This window comes from Ambystoma mexicanum, chromosome 4q (genome assembly GCF_040938575.1).
Source record: "Ambystoma mexicanum isolate Mex_15411 chromosome 4q, UKY_AmexF1_1, whole genome shotgun sequence".
Classification (NCBI taxonomy): domain Eukaryota; kingdom Metazoa; phylum Chordata; class Amphibia; order Caudata; family Ambystomatidae; genus Ambystoma; species Ambystoma mexicanum.
In genome coordinates this window covers 52,435,058-52,451,325 of record NC_090928.1, presented here as the reverse complement: position 1 = coordinate 52,451,325, position 16,268 = coordinate 52,435,058, and the positions used below count along the sequence as shown (strand labels likewise).

Genomic DNA, 16,268 nt, shown 5'->3' with positions numbered 1-16,268 from the left:
GTGCAGGGAGACAGGAGTGGGGGCCTGCTGGCAGGTGCCCCTGACTGGTGGGGGGTGGGGGTGCAGGGAGACAGGAGTGGGGGCCTGGTGGAGGGTGCCCTGCACTGCTGGGGGTGGGGGTGCAGGGGGACATGAGTGGGACATAAGTGGGGGCCTGCTGGCAGGTGCCCCTGACTGCTCGGGGGTGGGGGTGCAGGGGGACATGAGTTGGACATGAGTGGGGGCCTGGTGGAGGGTGCCCTGCACTGCTGGGGGGGTAGGGGTGCAGGGGGACATGTGTGGGGCCTGGTGGAGGGTGCCCTGCACTGCTGGGGTGTGGGGGTGCAGGGAGACATGAGTTGGACATGAGTGGGGCCTGGTGGAGGGTGCCCTGCACTGCTGGGGGTGGGGGTGCAGGGGGACATGAGTGGGACATGAGTGGGGGCCTGCTGGCAGGTGACCCTGACTGGTGGGGGATGGGGGTGCAGGGAGACAGGAGTGGGGGCCTGCTGGCAGGTGCCCCTGACTGGTGGGGGGTTGGGGTGCAGGGAGACAGGAGTGGGGGGTTGCTGGAGGGTGCCCTGCACTGCTGGGGGGTGGGGGTGCAGGGGGACATGAGTGGGGGCCTGCTGGCAGGTGCCCCACAGTGCTGGGGGGTGGGGGTGCAGGGGGACATGAGTTGGACATGAGTGGGGGCCTGGTGGAGGGTGCCCCTGCACTGCTGGGGGGTGGCGGTGCAGGGAGACATGAGTGGGACATGAGTGGGGGCCTGCTGGCAGGTGCCCCATAGTGCTGGGGGGTCGGGGTGCAGGGGGACATGAGTTGGACATGAGTGGGGGCCTGGTGGAGGGTGCCCCTGCACTGCTGTGGGGTGGGGGTGCAGGGAGACATGAGTGGGACATGAGTGGGGGCCTGCTGGCAGGTGCCCCACAGTGCTGGGGGGTGGGGGTGTAGGGGGACATGAGTTGGACATGAGTGGGGGCCTGGTGGAGGGTGCCCTACACTGCTGGGGGTTGGGGGTGCAGGGGGACATGTGTGGGGGCCTGGTGGAGGGTGCCCTGCACTGCTGGGGGGTGGGGGTGCAGGGAGACATGAGTTGGACATGAGTGGGGGCCTGGTGGAGGGTGCCCTGCACTGCTGGGGGTGCAGGGAGACATGAGCTGGACATGAGTGGGGGCCTGGTGGACGGTGCCCTGCACTGCCGGGGGGTGGGGGTGCAGGGGGACATGAGTTGGACATGAGTGGGGGCCTGCTGGCAGGTGCCCCTGACTGGTGGGGGGTGGGGGGGCAGGGAGACAGAAGTGGGGGCCTGCTGGCAGGTGCCCCTGACTAATGGGGGGTGGGGTGCAGGGAGACAGGAGTGGGGGCCTGGTGGAGGGTGCCCTGCACTGCTGGGGGGTGGGGGTGCAGGGAGACAGGCGTTTGGCATGTGTGGGGGCCTGGCGGAGGGTTCCCCTGCACTGCTGGGGGGTGGGGGTGCAGGGAGACATGAGTGGGACATGAGTGGGGGCCTGCTGGCAGGTGCCCCACATTGCTGGGGGGTGGGGGTGCAGGGGGACATGAGTTGGACATGAGTGGGGCCTGGTGGAGGGTGCCCTGCACTGCTGGGGGGTGCGGGTGCAGGGGGACATGAGTTGGACATGAGTGGGGGCCTGATGGAGGGTCCCCCTGGATGCAGGGGGGTGGGGGTGCAGGGGGACAGAAGTGGGGCCTGGTGGAGGGTGCCCTACAGTGCTGGGGGTGGGGGTGCAGGGGGGCATGAGTTGGACATGAGTGGGGGCCTGGTGGAGGGTGCACCACAGTGCTGGGGGTGGGGGTGCAGGGAGACATGAGTTGGACATGAGTGGGGGCCTGGTGGAGGGTGCCCTGCACTGCTGGGGGGTGGGAGTGCAGGGGGACATGTGTGGGGGCCTGGTGGAGGGTGCCCTGCACTCTTGGGGGGTGGGGGTGCAAGGAGACATGAGTTGGACATGAGTGGGGCCTGGTGGAGGGTGCCCTGCACTGCTGGGGGGTGGGGGTGCAGGGAGACATGAGTTGGACATGAGTGGGGGCCTGCTGGCAGGTGACCCTGACTGGTGGGGGGTGGGGGTGCAGGGAGACAGGAGTGGGGGCCTGCTGGCAGGTGCCCCTGACTGGTGGGGGGGTGGGGGTGCAGGGAGACAGGAGTGGGGGCCTGGTAGAGGGTGCCCTGCACTGCTGGGGGTGGGGGTGCAGGGGGACATGAGTGGGACATGAGTGGGGGCCTGCTGGCAGGTGCCCCTGACTGGTGGGGGGTGGGGGTGCAGGGGGACATGAGTTGGACATGAGTGGGGGCCTGGTGGAGGGTGCCCTGCACTGCTGGGGGGTGGGGGTGCAGGGGGACATGTGTGGGGCCTGGTGGAGGGTGGCCTGCACTGCTGGGGTGTGGGGGTGCAGGGAGACATGAGTTGGACATGAGTGGGGCCTGGTGAAGGGTGCCCTGCACTGCTGGGGGGTGGGGGTGCAGGGAGACATGAGTTGGACATGAGTGGGGGCCTGCTGGCAGGTGACCCTGACAGGTGGGGGGTGGGGGTGCAGGGAGACAGGAGTGGGGGCCTGCTGGCAGGTGCCCCTGACTGGTGGGGGGTGGGGGTGCAGGGAGACAGGAGTGGGGGCTTGGTGGAGGGTGCCCTGCACTGCTGGGGGGTGGGGTTGCAGGGGGACATGAGTGGGACATGAGTGGGGGCCTGCTGGCAGGTGCCCCACAGTGCTGGGGGGTGGGGGTGCAGGGGGACATGAGTTGGACATGAGTCGGGGCCTGGTGGAGGGTGCCCCTGCACTGCTGGGGGGTGGCGGTGCAGGGAGACATGAGTGGGACATGAGTGGGGGCCTGCTGGCAGGTGTCCCACAGTGCTGGGGGATGGGGGTGCAGGGGGACATGAGTTGGACATGAGTGGGGGCCTGGTGGAGGGTGCCCCTGCACTGCTGGGGGGTAGGGGTGCAGGGAGACATGAGTGGGACATGAGTGGGGGCCTGCTGGCAGGTGCCCCACAGTGCTGGGGGGTGGGGGTGCAGGGGGACATGAGTTGGACATGAGTGGGGGCCTGGTGGAGGGTGCCCTGCACTTCTGGGGGGTGGGGGTGCAGGGGGACATGTGTGGGGGCCTGGTGGAGGGTGCCTTGCACTGCTGGGGGGTGGGGGTGCAGGGAGACATGAGTTGGACATGAGTGGGGGCCTGGTGGAGGGTGCCCTGCACTGCTGGGGGGTGGGGGTGCAGGGAGACATGAGTTGGACATGAGTGGGGGCCTGGTGGACGGTGCCCTGCACTGCTGGGGGGTGGGGGTGCAGGGGGACATGAGTTGGACATGAGTGGGGGCCTGCTGGCAGGTGCCCCTGACTGGTGGGGGGTGGGGGTGCAGGGAGACAGGAGTGGGGGCCTGCTGGCAGGTGCCCCTGACTGGTGGGGGGTGGGGGTGCAGGGAGACAGGAGTGGGGGCCTGGTGGAGGGTGCCCTGCACTGCTGGGGGGTGGGGGTGCAGGGAGACAGGAGTTGGGCAGTTGTGGGGGCCTGGTGGAGGGTGCCCCTGCACTGCTGGGGGGTGGGGGTGCAGGGAGGCATGAGTGAGACATGAGTGGGGGCCTGCTGGCAGGTGCCCCACAGTGCTGGGGGGTGGGGGTGCAGGGGGACATGAGTTGGACATGAGTGGGGCCTGGTGGAGGGTGCCCTGCACTGCTGGGGGGTGCGGGTGCAGGGGGACATGAGTTGGACATGAGTGGGGGCCTGATGGAGGGTGCCCCTGGATGCAGGGGGGTGGGGGTGCAGGGGGACAGGAGTGGGGGCCTGGTGGAGGGTGCCCTACAGTGCTGGGGGTGGGGGTGCAGGGGGACATGAGTTGGACATGAGTGGGGGCCTGGTGGAGGGTGTACCACAGTGCTGAGGGGTGGGGGTGCAGGGAGACAGGAGTGGGGGCCTGGTGGAGGGTGCCCCTGGATGCTGGGGGGTGGGGGTGCTGGGAGACATGCGTTGGTGGGCAGTAGTGCAAGGTGACATGTGGGTTGGCTGGGGGGCATGGCCATGGTGGATGGGCTGCCTGCGGGACATGTGCAGGGGTGCATGGTAGTCCCCAGTGGTGTGGGCCGCCTGCAGGGGCCGTGGAGCGTGTAGAGGGAACAGCTGGGAGGACCCACATAGCCAATTCACGTGTGGGACTCCCCGGCACTCCCGAAATACACGTAGGCTACTGGATTCGCGTGTGGAATTTACCAAGCACCCGGAGTACACGTACCCTGCTGAAATTGCGTGTGGAACTTCACGTGCACACTGAAATACACGTACCCTGCTAATTCGCGTGTGGAACTTCACGCGCACACTGAAATACACGTACCCTGCTAATTCGCGTGTGAAACTTCCCGCGCACCCCGAAATACACGGACCCAGGGCAATCGCGTGTGGAACTTCCCGCGAACCCTGGAATACACGTACCCTGCTGGTATCGCGTGTGGAAGTTCACGCGGACCCATGATACACGTACCCTGATGGTATCGCATGTGAGACTACCCGCGCATCCCTGGAATACACGTACCCAGGCAAATCGCACGGCTGGGGGTTGGGGTTGCTGGGAGACAGGAGTGGGGGCCTGTGGAGGGTGCCCCTGACTGGTGGGGGGGTGGGGGTGCAGGTGGACAGGAGTGGGGGCCTGGTGGAGGGTGCCCCTGGATGCAGGGGGGTGGGGGTGCAGGGGGACAGGAGTGGGGGCCTGGTGGAGGGTGCCCCTGGATGCAGGGAGGTGGGACAGGAGTGGCGGCTTGGTGGAGGGTGCCCCTGGATGCTGGGGGGTGGGGGTGCTGGGAGACATGCGTTGGTGGGCAGTAGTGCAAGGTGACATGTGGGTTGGCTGCAGGGCATGGCCATGGTGGATGGGCTGCCTGCGGGACATGTGCAGGGGTGCAGGGTAGTCCCCTGTGGTGTGGGCCACCTGCAGGGGCCGTGGAGGGTGTAGAGGGAACAGCTGGGAGGACCCACACGGCCAATTCACGTGTGGGACTCCCCGGCACCCCCGAAATACACGTAGGCTGCTGGATTCGCGTGTGGAATTTGCCGTGCACCTGGAGTACACGTACTCTGCTGAAATTGCATGTGGAACTTCACGCGCACACCGAAATACATGTACCCTGCTAATTCGCGTGGGAAACTTCATGAGCACCCCGGAATACACGTGCCCAGGCCAATCGCGTGTGGAACTTCCCGCGAACCCTGTAATACACGCACCCGCTATTTTTCACACAGCGGGTGTCCGTGTTTGTCGGTACCGCTTTGCACCTCATTTGTCCTAGGGGGCCACTGTATGGACCATTCATCATAGCTGGATATGGGTGCTTTTTGTTAGCGCACATTTTGGCGCACATTTATTTCAGGCGCAGGGACGCTACCGCCTGCTTTCTTGTGGCGTACTTGTTTGGCCCTGTGCGCGTCTTTCACCGTGCACTGGTTTGCCCTATTCGATTCCATGAAAACGAGTTGTAGGCGAGCGTGTGGGCGTTCCGCGCACTTGCCTCCTGTACTTCCCTCGTGACACCCATATTTTCACGCGTTGTTCCCCATTCCAAGTGTTACGCCCCGTGTTCCGCTTACTTTTGTGATGTGCGCCGCGCTATGTGCGATTTCGCAGTGGGCGTGGCGCACGCCGTTGGATGACCTGTGCGCCGGCGTGCGCCGTGCACTTTTTCAGCGCACATCCAACATTTTTCTCGCGCACGGACTTCCATGAATCGATGTGCGCTGGTTTCCCTGCGATTTTCGCAGTTGCACTGCGAATTTCGTTTTGGCACCTCTGCGCCAGAATTTTCGGCGCACATTAATTCCATGAATCGGCCTGTAAGAATGTAACATACAATTACAGCTGCTTTTGAAATCAGGGAACCCCAGATTGAGGTAAGCATTAACTCATGTAACTTATTTTGGGATGGCACACAGCTAACACAAGGTAAGTAAAACCCACATACCTTTTTTAACCTCACAATGAAGGGGAAAATAAAACCCAATGTCACACTTTACTGAATGACTTGAAGTTATTCTAGTTAGGCAACAATCTAATACAGACTTATTAAGGACAGGCTAGTAGCAAGTCAGGGGAAGCAAGACCCAGTTGGGGGCCACTCATACAATTATCCTCAAAGGACTAATCTGGTGATACCAACAGTTGGAGGACACTCACACAATTACCCTCAAAGGACTAATCTGGTGAAACCAACACTTTACTTTTGGGAAGAGGCACAACCTAATCACGGGAGAGTAAAATACCTTCACATCTACTTTCTATTAGACTGGCAAAACAGTGTCAAAGGATGAAAAGATGTTAACCATACTTAAGAATAGTGCATCACACATTCAAGATCAGTAAGAACTTTTGTAACTGTTCACTCTTAGAATTACAGTTACCAGCCAACTCTTTACAAGTAAGTAACTTTTAAACACTTGTTTTCTTTTCTAGGCAGAAGTCCCAATCCCTTGAAAGTCTTTCCCTTATTCTTGGAGCATGAGTGTTCTCAGTGGCAGAAGGGTGGTCACTAGGACTAGTGACCAACAGGCAGTGTCAGAATAGGTTCTTTAGTATCAAAAGTCAGAGTTCCTTAGGAAAACTGGGCAAACAGGTGAGTACTTTACTTTAGAGTTATAAGAGGGTCCAGGGGCTTCGCAGAAGACACCCTAGCAGGATTCTAGCAGTGGGACTGGGTGCACTGGATGAGAGGCCTCCCCATCACACACCTGCACTGCCCACTTGGCAACCCCCACACTTGGGGACTTTTTCTGTATCCCTACAGTCCCCCTACCAGCCCTTGACACCTGATGTATGCACTAACCCTTGCACTTGCCACTTGTGGGCCGTTACTTATTGTTATTATCTTTTTCAATGTACTGCACTGTCCCGGCCCCCTTCCCATGCACTTGCGTGATCTGAATGACACCTGGCCTAGTAGGATCGCTGTCCGTCCTCCCATTGTTTCCCTCCCTTGCCTCAGCACGCCTTGAAACACTTGTGTATAGGCGCGTTATAAATGCCATATCATATATCACAGAAAACACCACACAGCTACACAGAAATCCTAACAGGCTTAAGGTAAGTACATACCCGAGCCAACACAGTACCTCTGCATTAAAGAAGATTTTACAGAAGGAGATCTTCAGGGTCTACAGCCAAATACCCGGTCAGTGGATTCCCTGTCGTGGAGACTGAAAACAAGACCTCAGAAGGGTCTTTGCAGCAAGGGTCAATGAAGAAGGCTCTAGGCAAGGTTTCCCTCGTGGCTGAATGCGGTTCTGCGGATTTGGCTCCCTTTTAAGGAGCACAGAAGAAGACAGAAGATTGCGGTTGAATTCTCGTTGTTTTAAAGGTCCAGCACTCTGGTGAGAGGACTTTTCGGACTCGATTTGTGTCTCTGGAGATCCACCAGTATGCCCACGAAGTTTCAGCGAGATTCAGATGGCTTAGGTCCCTTTACTGCAGCTGTGAACACAGCCCACGGTAAAGATGCACCAAATTAATATAAGATATCACTGCTACCAGCCATTGAAGGTAAGCTTGTCCCTGTAACAGTATTGTTATAGTTTTAGTGTGAAAGGGGATACATTGTATCTCCCCAGCACTCCACATAAGGTGGGGTTTGCTGGTTTCACTTAACAAAATGTGAAAGGGATCCAAAGATCCTTTCTACCCTTGGGAACTGTAGTTTACTCAAGGTTAGCACAAGAAAGTTAAAAGGAGAGCCTCTAGGGCAACCCAGCAACAACAGGCACTTATTGCCAATACGTTGTTAAAGAGGCTAACTTTAAAAAGACACTATGGATAGTCTTAAAAAGGACACCTATAAAAAGAGTTAAAGATTATGTGAGTGTGGAAAAAGGTTCCCACTCACTGAGGTATTATGGAAAAATATCCCACTAGTAAAGCATAAAGTTCTGGGGTTGACCCAGGTCATGAAGATTTACCAGTTCTGTGAAAATCTTACCTAAGAAAGTGTGAACACTAATAGAATAACATTCAGATTTGCAGCAGATACATGCGCTGTACTCACCTCTGGAAAGGCTGATGGTTTTGAATTCTTTACTGTCCTGATTGGCCATGTTGCTGATCTCAGTCTTGTCATTTATGCAGAATGAAACAATTTCATAACCTGTTGCATAAGAGAAATCTAAGTATGACATAACGAATATATGAAAATATAAATCATTTAACAAGTGCATTCCCACAGCCAAAAAAGAACTGAGGCGGGGCAAAAGAAAAATCCTTTGCATTTATATTAAAGGGCCTTCCAAGAGGGTGGCATCGTCAGACGGGGGATCTTGTTCACAACTATCAAAAGTTCTTGATAAGGTTTGAGTAACTGAAGAGTGTACTGTGACAAAGTCCCCTGCCTTGCTCTGGGGGACATCAAGCTGGTGACCTAGGGGGTTGAGTGCTGAACCGTCCAGTGGATGATGGGCCTCGGAGGTGGCATGGGGAGGAAATCCTATTCACTGGTTCTTGCAAACCAGGACATGGCAAGGGACAGTCAACAGAGCCCACTGATATTGACCCCTTGCCCAACTGAGGGAGTCTGAAGATTCCCTGATAAGATGCCCCGAAGCGCTAGCCTACTACAATTGGTTCAATGCTACAAGGTTGCATGACCCATGTGTGAAACTAAGGTACCAATTTATTGCCTACCGGCAGAGCGCTCACTCACCATGGACACAATTTTGCAAGTCCACTGCAAGCAAATGTTTTCCATACATTTTGGAAGTTTTAATCAAGAGAGTTTCCAGTACGTACAAAACAGACTTAGGGAACTGATTACCTCACCTCTGCACAGGAAGCTCTAAAAAAAGGTAAGAGAGAGAGAACTGGAATCCCAAATGGCAGGCAGGGAACAAATACTTGGTCACCCACCTATGCCCACTGGGAGGCTATGTACACAGTGGAGCAGCAGCCAATCCCAAACCTGCCCCAATTATCAAACATAGGTGCATACACTCACTCAAATCCCAATAAAGGGAGCACACTATACAAATAAGGAACCCCAGTCAGCTGGTGTGGGTTGTTGAAGGTTGCAGTAGGCAGAGTGTTGAAGATGGATACAAGAAGCAGTAAGGAGATGTTGGGAGACAAGGGGAGGGGGAGAAGAGGGGGGAATCAGAGGGGGTGGTAATAGCAGAGGTGGTGGCAACAGAACAGTTTGAGGGCATACCCCTAGCCAGACAGAACAGGAAGGTAGAAGGAGGCTGGCTATGCCAAAAGCAAGCTAAAGAGGTGAGGACAGGAGAGGATGCAAACTGAGGCAAGATAGTCAGTGTAGGAATAGTCAGTGCGACCTAAGATGGGAATCTCTGAGTGGTATGGAAGGAAGGGGACTGACCCGGGCGACAGAGTATCCTAAATAGAATGTTAAGGGAAGGAGGGCAACCCCCTGCCTCCATCTCAACCTGAAGGAGAAGCTCCAGCTATTACTTCAGCTAGTGGAAGAGACAGTGCGGCTTACCCAGAGAACTTTGGTGAACCAGGACTGGTAACAGGGTTTGTGAACCACCGGGAAACATGCAAAAACCAACAAACAGACTTTTCTAGGAAAAGGATTGGCATCAGGGTTCACAAACTCCTGAGAAGTCTGCAATGCCACTGGATGGCAATAGTGTATCACACCCAGTGTAAGAGACGTGGATTTTGAGAAAATGTGTTTTTGTTATTTCTAATTTGTTTGGCATGTGTGAACATACATCATGTAAATCACATTTCTCGAGTTCTGTGGGCACACTGAGAATGTATTGCATACTTTAAATATAATCCATCTTGCTTGGCTGTTTGGAAACAAGAGACTTCATCGTCCATAGAGCTTTATTAGATGGTCTTATTATGGGCCACCCGTCTTTTTAATAAGTCTAATGTACAGCTGGGACTATTGAATGGTATATTGAATGGTATATGTGATTAAATGCTACCCTTTATGACCATTACGTAGAGGTCTTTGTTTTTAATGATACACGTTAAATTGTGAAATAAGACAGCTTCCCAAATACTCTATATGAAAATATAACAGGAACATTGTTTTTTTTGCACAGCTACCTGACAGCCCAACAATATGACAAAACAAGACAACATGTATAACTTAACTCACTGGGAAGGGCACTTATACTGACCAAGAATTCAATCATAAGCACCTATATCCTGCTGCAAAGAGGTCAATTACTGAGAATTGGAACTATTGCAAGAAACATAAAAAATAATAAACCTACCAGAGTTTGGGTCAGAGCTGCTTTCTTCATTTTCTGCACGAAGATCATCAATGAAAATTGAAATTGGCTCTTCCTTCGTCAAAAGGTTGCTAGCATTGAGAAATGGATATTCTGTCAAACAACATCACAATGTTAATTTTCTTAAAATGCATGGTTGAATTTTGCTGACTTTTATATCTTTTATAATACATTTAAAAGGTTGAACAATTTCACATGGAACAATTGTGGTATATTTTACTTTCACTGAACTCAAATTGAGATGGATTTATTGATGTGTTGGTCACAGTGCTGGTAGCATTACTAGTATTTGCACAGCCTCTTGTACACTTTTCTTGTTCTGAGCATCGGCCCCTCAACCCCTTTATACAATGAAACACAACTGGATTGGTCCCTCATTATTAAGTCAAGCTACTGGTGATCATATGGTAAGTAGTTATTCGCCGTTGGACTTTGTGATGCCACCTTCTCCCACCAATGCCAGCATTCACTAAAGAAAGCGGGTGCCATACTTTGTATGCCAATTAAGGGATGGTGGTAAAGACGAATAATGTATGCGTGCAGGGTGCCTAAGAGAAACACAAATGTGTTTGATCAATCAATAGCTAGCATACTCCCTATTTGCAAATGCTTAGCGTTCGAATGTCATAATCTTTGGCCGCGTTGTGACGGGTCTAAACATGCAAAAACATACAATTTTGTTTATTTGGATTTGGAACTGTATTACATTAGGTGCAAGCTAACTAGCTAATGTTTTAAATCGTATGGTTTCAATGTATTTATGTGAAAAGTCAAATCTGACTAAACACAATAAAATAATTTACAAAAATTAGGTGCAAGTTACTTCAGTGCACCAAGTAAAGACGTCGTGGGTTGGGGAGGTGGAGGGAATGGAAGGAGACAGGAGAAGGTATCGCTGATTGCTAATTCGTGCATTACCCTCCTTAACACCTTTGACAACGCTGCTAGTGTCGTATTCATTCAATATAGGCCCATAAGGAACTCCTGAATACTGAGGAAGAGGTCCTCTAGTGGGGTTCATTTACCACAATCGCCTCAACTTTAGAGAAAATTACAACTACAGTTTTCGAAATTCATATACATACCTAGAGTCCTTTCAGTGTTTTGGAGGCAATGATGGAGAACGAAGTGTTGGGAGGGTAATTGCTCCATTACAATTGGCAGCCTATCCACATTTGATAGAGAGCACACTGTACTGCAATATCTTTGATATTGGTTGTGCACAGCCTCCTGAGGCGATATTCATCATTTCACCACAAGGTGGCTCCTTGCCATTCAAAAGGGGAATGGGGGTAAGAGTACCTGCACCTTCTTGTTCTGGCCCAGGACACAGGAATGCTGCGAGTGGGGGAGAGTGATGTAGGCATTGCAGTTGTATGCAGCAGTGGTGCATCAGTGATTGAAAGCCTATGTGGTGCATGCATGATAGACTGCGGACCGGGGATCAAACTTAGCTCGAGCCTCATTCATTGGGTGGACACCTAATAAAATAGGACCCCCCAAAATCAACTTCGTCCCAGAATTCAATCTGCCCCACTGTTGTTACTTTTAATGCGTTCAGTAATCAGGCATTTTACACATGTGGTATTTATTTAGCATTTATTTAATATTGAGCTTTTCAGATATGCCCTGTTATTTGCATGTATCTTATATACTGTTATTGCTTTCTTGTGATAAACCTTAGACAAGATTCATACGAATACAAATTTAAGATTAATAAGACTATAATGGCGATTTACATCAAAACATAAAAAGTAAAGAGGAGAAATAATAAAGAAAAAATAAGTATATCCATTATAAATACCCTCAGTTCATATAACAAGCAAGTTACCTCCCGCAAATCTATTTAGAATTAAAATAGAAACAATTTACTTTTTTAAACATGATTACAACAATGATTACCAATATATAATAATCAAAACATCATTCATACATCAAGATGGAATATAGATATAGAAAATCTGATTGTAGCTAGAATTGGTGAAAGCCGATTTGCAGATGAGATTCATGACCAAAAATGTACATCATGCGTAAAACACCTAAAATGTGTACCCTTAAGAACTGTAGTTTTGGGCGTTAACAAACAGATGTTCTAATGTTTCTGCTTCAAACATTTTTACAGATTTGACAATAGCGTTCCCCTTCTGGGAATGTCAGACCTTGCACCTACTGTTTCATGCGTAGTCAGCAGATTAAGACACATTCTCTGTGCCAAACTGTCTAATCCTTCAGGATATAGGATTTCAGAGGCATACATTAAACATGGAATAACCTTTGCTTCATAACCGTTTATCACTGGGAGAAAGGGAAAAGCATCCATATTTACATTTTGTTTTCCATTTGCGATGCAAGCATGAAACTCTTGGATCGCATTCTCTCCACATTTAGTCCAATGCTTATATTTTTATTTATATGGAATCCCAAATACACAAACTGATCAACCGCCTCCATTTGTATACTATTTAAAAACAATTAAATCGAGCTACTTTCCTGGAATTTTAAACAGTTGATCTCTAAATCGTCATTATTCACGTATTAATTGTAATCCGTCTGCTGTTTGATCAAGAAGCATCAAATCATTGGCATAAACCAGCCACTGAAGTGATGCAGTGGGTGAGGAAATGCACTGACTTTGCCCAAGGCAGCACCAAAGTCCAATATATAAAGATTAAACAAGGCAGGCGCACCTACACAACCCTGGCACAGCCGTCATCAGACATAGTGCCCGTTCAGACGAATCTAACTTGTTTGTTTGTTTATTTATTTGTATGGCGCACCCAACCTGGGGGTATCTGGGTGCCTTTCACACAGGAGGTTACACATATACTTTCAGCTTAGTTTGCCTAATAGCATAACTGTGGCATAGTTGATTTTAGAAAATGTGCCTACTAGCGTCACTAGTATAGTTGAATTTAGAAAGTGTGCCTAATAGCGTCACTGTGCTAAAGTTGAATCTAAAAAATGTGTCTAATAGCGTAACTGTGGTATAGTTGATTTTAGAAAATGTGCCTAATTGCGTCTCTGTAGTATAGTCACTGTGGTAAAGTTGAATCTAGAAAGTGTGTCTAATAGCGTCACTGTGCTAAAGCTGAATCTAGAAAATGTGCCTAATAGCGTAACTGTGGTATTGATGAACTTAGAAATTGTGCCTTAATGTACGCCCCCTGTCCTGCTCTCGTGCTTGATCACAGGCGCTTTACTGATAATCACCATATCAAACTACTATGCTTACTCTCCCCTATACTTTTGTAACCTAAGGGATAGCCTGTGGTCGGGCAGGACGTTAAGGCTGAAATGATATTTAGTACAGGGGGGTGGTCCTGACCTCAAACATGTATACTACAATAGTTTGCTGTAGAAACAATTATAACACATCTCCATATTAAGTAAAATACATCTCCATAAGTATGCATCATAGGAGGGAAACGTACAAATCCAAATTCTGGAAAAACTGGAAAACCAGTTATTGAAACCTTTATTTATTTAGGTCACATATTTCAGCATGGGTAATTCAATTTTGCTAGCTGAAAGACTTACATATAAACGATAAGCAATAAACATAGTCACCTACTTGCTGAGTTTTGAAAAGCAAGGACACAAATGTTTAACACAGAAGCCACAAAATGCTGCCTGTTATACTTAAAGTCGTACAAAAATCTAAAGTGACTTTTTATAGGCACTCTGCCAACATTTCAAAAAAGAACACATTTGTAAGATAAGTATAGTGTGTTGTCTCCACAATACTATATTGTTACTCTGTTGTGCTGCCTGTGTGTTGTGTTCCAAAATATTACTTCATATTTGTCAACACTTTTGCAACCAACGTCAACACTGAAGGTGGTAAAGATGATGTAGGTCATTGGTCTCTATGATGTAGGTTAAAGACACAATGACGTGGGACGTTTCGGCTGTGAAAGGATGGTAGCCTTCTTCTGGGGCCAGGAAAAGCAGGTCTCCCTATGATTAAAATACAATATATAAGATATTGTTGGATGTTCCAGAACATGGACCATGTATGCAAATGTTAAAAACGCCTGAGAGAGGCTACAGACTCGGGAAAGCCCTCCGTCCCCAAGCACTGACCTTGCATTCAGAGGTTTTTAGGTGTATGAGCTGATAGTAGCAGTGCTCATGGTAACAGGATGGTTGCCTGCTAGCTGAGGGACGCTGGGTAAACACTGTGGAGCGACCTGAAAAAGACATATGTGGTGGATTAAGGCACATGTGGCTGGGGAGCCTATTAGTTGCTGACATGATGTAAAAGTAACAAAAAGAGGGGGGTACCTGTTAGACTGGGTACCGCTGGTCGAGGTGATGCATGAGTCCCTCGGTGTGAAAGGAGTCTTGGTGGCAGGAGAAAAGTTCCTGTCTGTAAGGTCTGGGCGGTCAGAAGATCGAAACTACTGGGCGGGGGTAAGGGGGAGAGACAAAAGAACCAAAACAGGGAAATGAAGAGACCGTAACAGCCTGTCAGTGAATGGTGCAGGCTGTGAGGTGGGGCCCTGAATGGGAGGCTGGTGCCCTATGTCGGGTAGAACTCACCTAAAGGCATGGATCTGTTGGCGTGCAGCAGATTCGCACAGAAGCGGCGCTCGCGTTCAGAGGAGAAGGAGCTGTGCGAGCAATATGAAGTACGCATGCGGGTCGAGTGAGCGTCTCTCCCTCGCGCATGCGCAAGGGCGCAGCAGTCTGGTCTCCAAGGAGACATGGACGCGAAAGGACGCCTCGTTTTGAATTCAACAGTTGGTGTTGTGGATACACCTAAGTTCAGTGGGCAGGCCGACTGGGTGAGTTGGATGTCGGTGCTCATGTATGTGAAGGAAAGAAATAACTGTAAACGGAAGGACATAGCATGATATGCAAATTGTGGAATGAAGCTGCTGAGCAGTCGAAGGCTGGGTGCCACGTTGCACTGTGTGTAGCACCTGCTGGTTGGGGTAATCAGAGTAACCAGGCTGTGGGGGGGTCGGAATGTCCCTGAAAAGAAAAGATAGAAGGAATACCAGCGAGTGAGGTGCATAGTGGCTGGGAGAGAGTGCAGCTGGTTACAGATATTCAACCTGTGCGAGTTCATTGAGACCCTGGGCAATGGTCTGTAGTTTAAAAATCCACCAGGATTCTTTGTAGTTGAGAGTATTGGTGGTAGTGGAGCAGTCCATCACTTTGTCCACCACCCACCATTTGAAAGAATCACAGTTATGTTGGAATTCGAGAAAGTGTGAAACCAGGGGTGCATTGTGAGTCTTGTATCTTATTCTAGACTTATGTTCCCCTATTCTCTTGTTCACTGGTCTTGATGTTTGCCCTATGTATCGTAAGTGGCAGGGGCATTCAATCAAATAGATAACATTGGATGTCTTGCAGTTTGAAAAGTGATGTATTTCCCATTCCTTGCCGTCTACCGGGAAGGATCGTAGTTTTTTAGTTTGGCTACAAACTGAGCAGCTACCGCAGGGATGGTGACCGCGGATCTCCCGCATATTCCACAGAGTCGACCTGGAATCTTTGCATTTGTTTCTAGCATGCGTTAAGAGATCTTTGAGATTTTTAGATCTCTTAAGGGCCATTCTGGGTAGAGGTTCTTCTGGCAGGCTCAGCTGTACGATAGGCCAGAGTTTTTTGATGATGCCTCTGAGTTTGGATGTATTAGCATTGAAGGTGGTTACACATGCCATAAGGTCTTCAGAGTTATGGTTGCGGACCTTGGGAGCCAATAAGACTTCTCTAGGTGTGTAGAGTGCTCTTTTCTTGGTATCCTTGAGTCGTTTTTGGGGTAACCTCTGTTTTCAAGTTTGTGTTGAAGTTCTGATGCGTGTGCTTTGAAGTCCTGAGTATCCGTGCAATTGCGTCTGATTCTGAGAAATTGTCCATAGGGCAAGTTGTCCCAGAGGCTTTTGGGATGATTGCTCCTATAATGCAATGTAGTATTGCGGTCAGTCTCGTTTTTGAAAATCGAGCATGTGAGCTTCCAGTCCGAGGCCAGTATGTTAAGGTCAAGGAAGTTCATTTTCGCGTTATTGTGGCTCATCGTGAATTGAATTTCTTG

The 16,268-nt window shown here is 50.8% G+C and overlaps 1 protein-coding gene and 1 long non-coding RNA gene across 8 annotated transcripts in view; one reads left to right on the top strand and one right to left on the bottom strand.

The window, feature by feature from the left end:
• The window catches only part of LOC138467457 (uncharacterized), a 229,747-nt gene extending 219,538 nt beyond the window's left edge, over positions 1 to 10,209 (top strand). The window contains exon 5 of the long non-coding RNA XR_011268101.1: positions 10,031 to 10,209. This is a non-coding gene — a long non-coding RNA (uncharacterized lncRNA). The remainder of the gene's footprint in view (positions 1 to 10,030) is intronic.
• The window catches only part of LOC138467455 (zinc finger protein 436-like), a 252,005-nt gene that overhangs the window by 103,455 nt on the left and 132,282 nt on the right, over positions 1 to 16,268 (bottom strand). For all 7 annotated transcript variants that reach the window (XM_069607462.1, XM_069607461.1, XM_069607464.1 and 4 more), the window contains exons 5-6: positions 10,205 to 10,315; positions 8,011 to 8,109 (exon numbers count right to left, since the gene is read on the bottom strand). In XM_069607462.1, the coding sequence (XP_069463563.1) occupies positions 8,011 to 8,109; positions 10,205 to 10,315 (210 nt within the window). The remainder of the gene's footprint in view (positions 1 to 8,010; positions 8,110 to 10,204; positions 10,316 to 16,268) is intronic.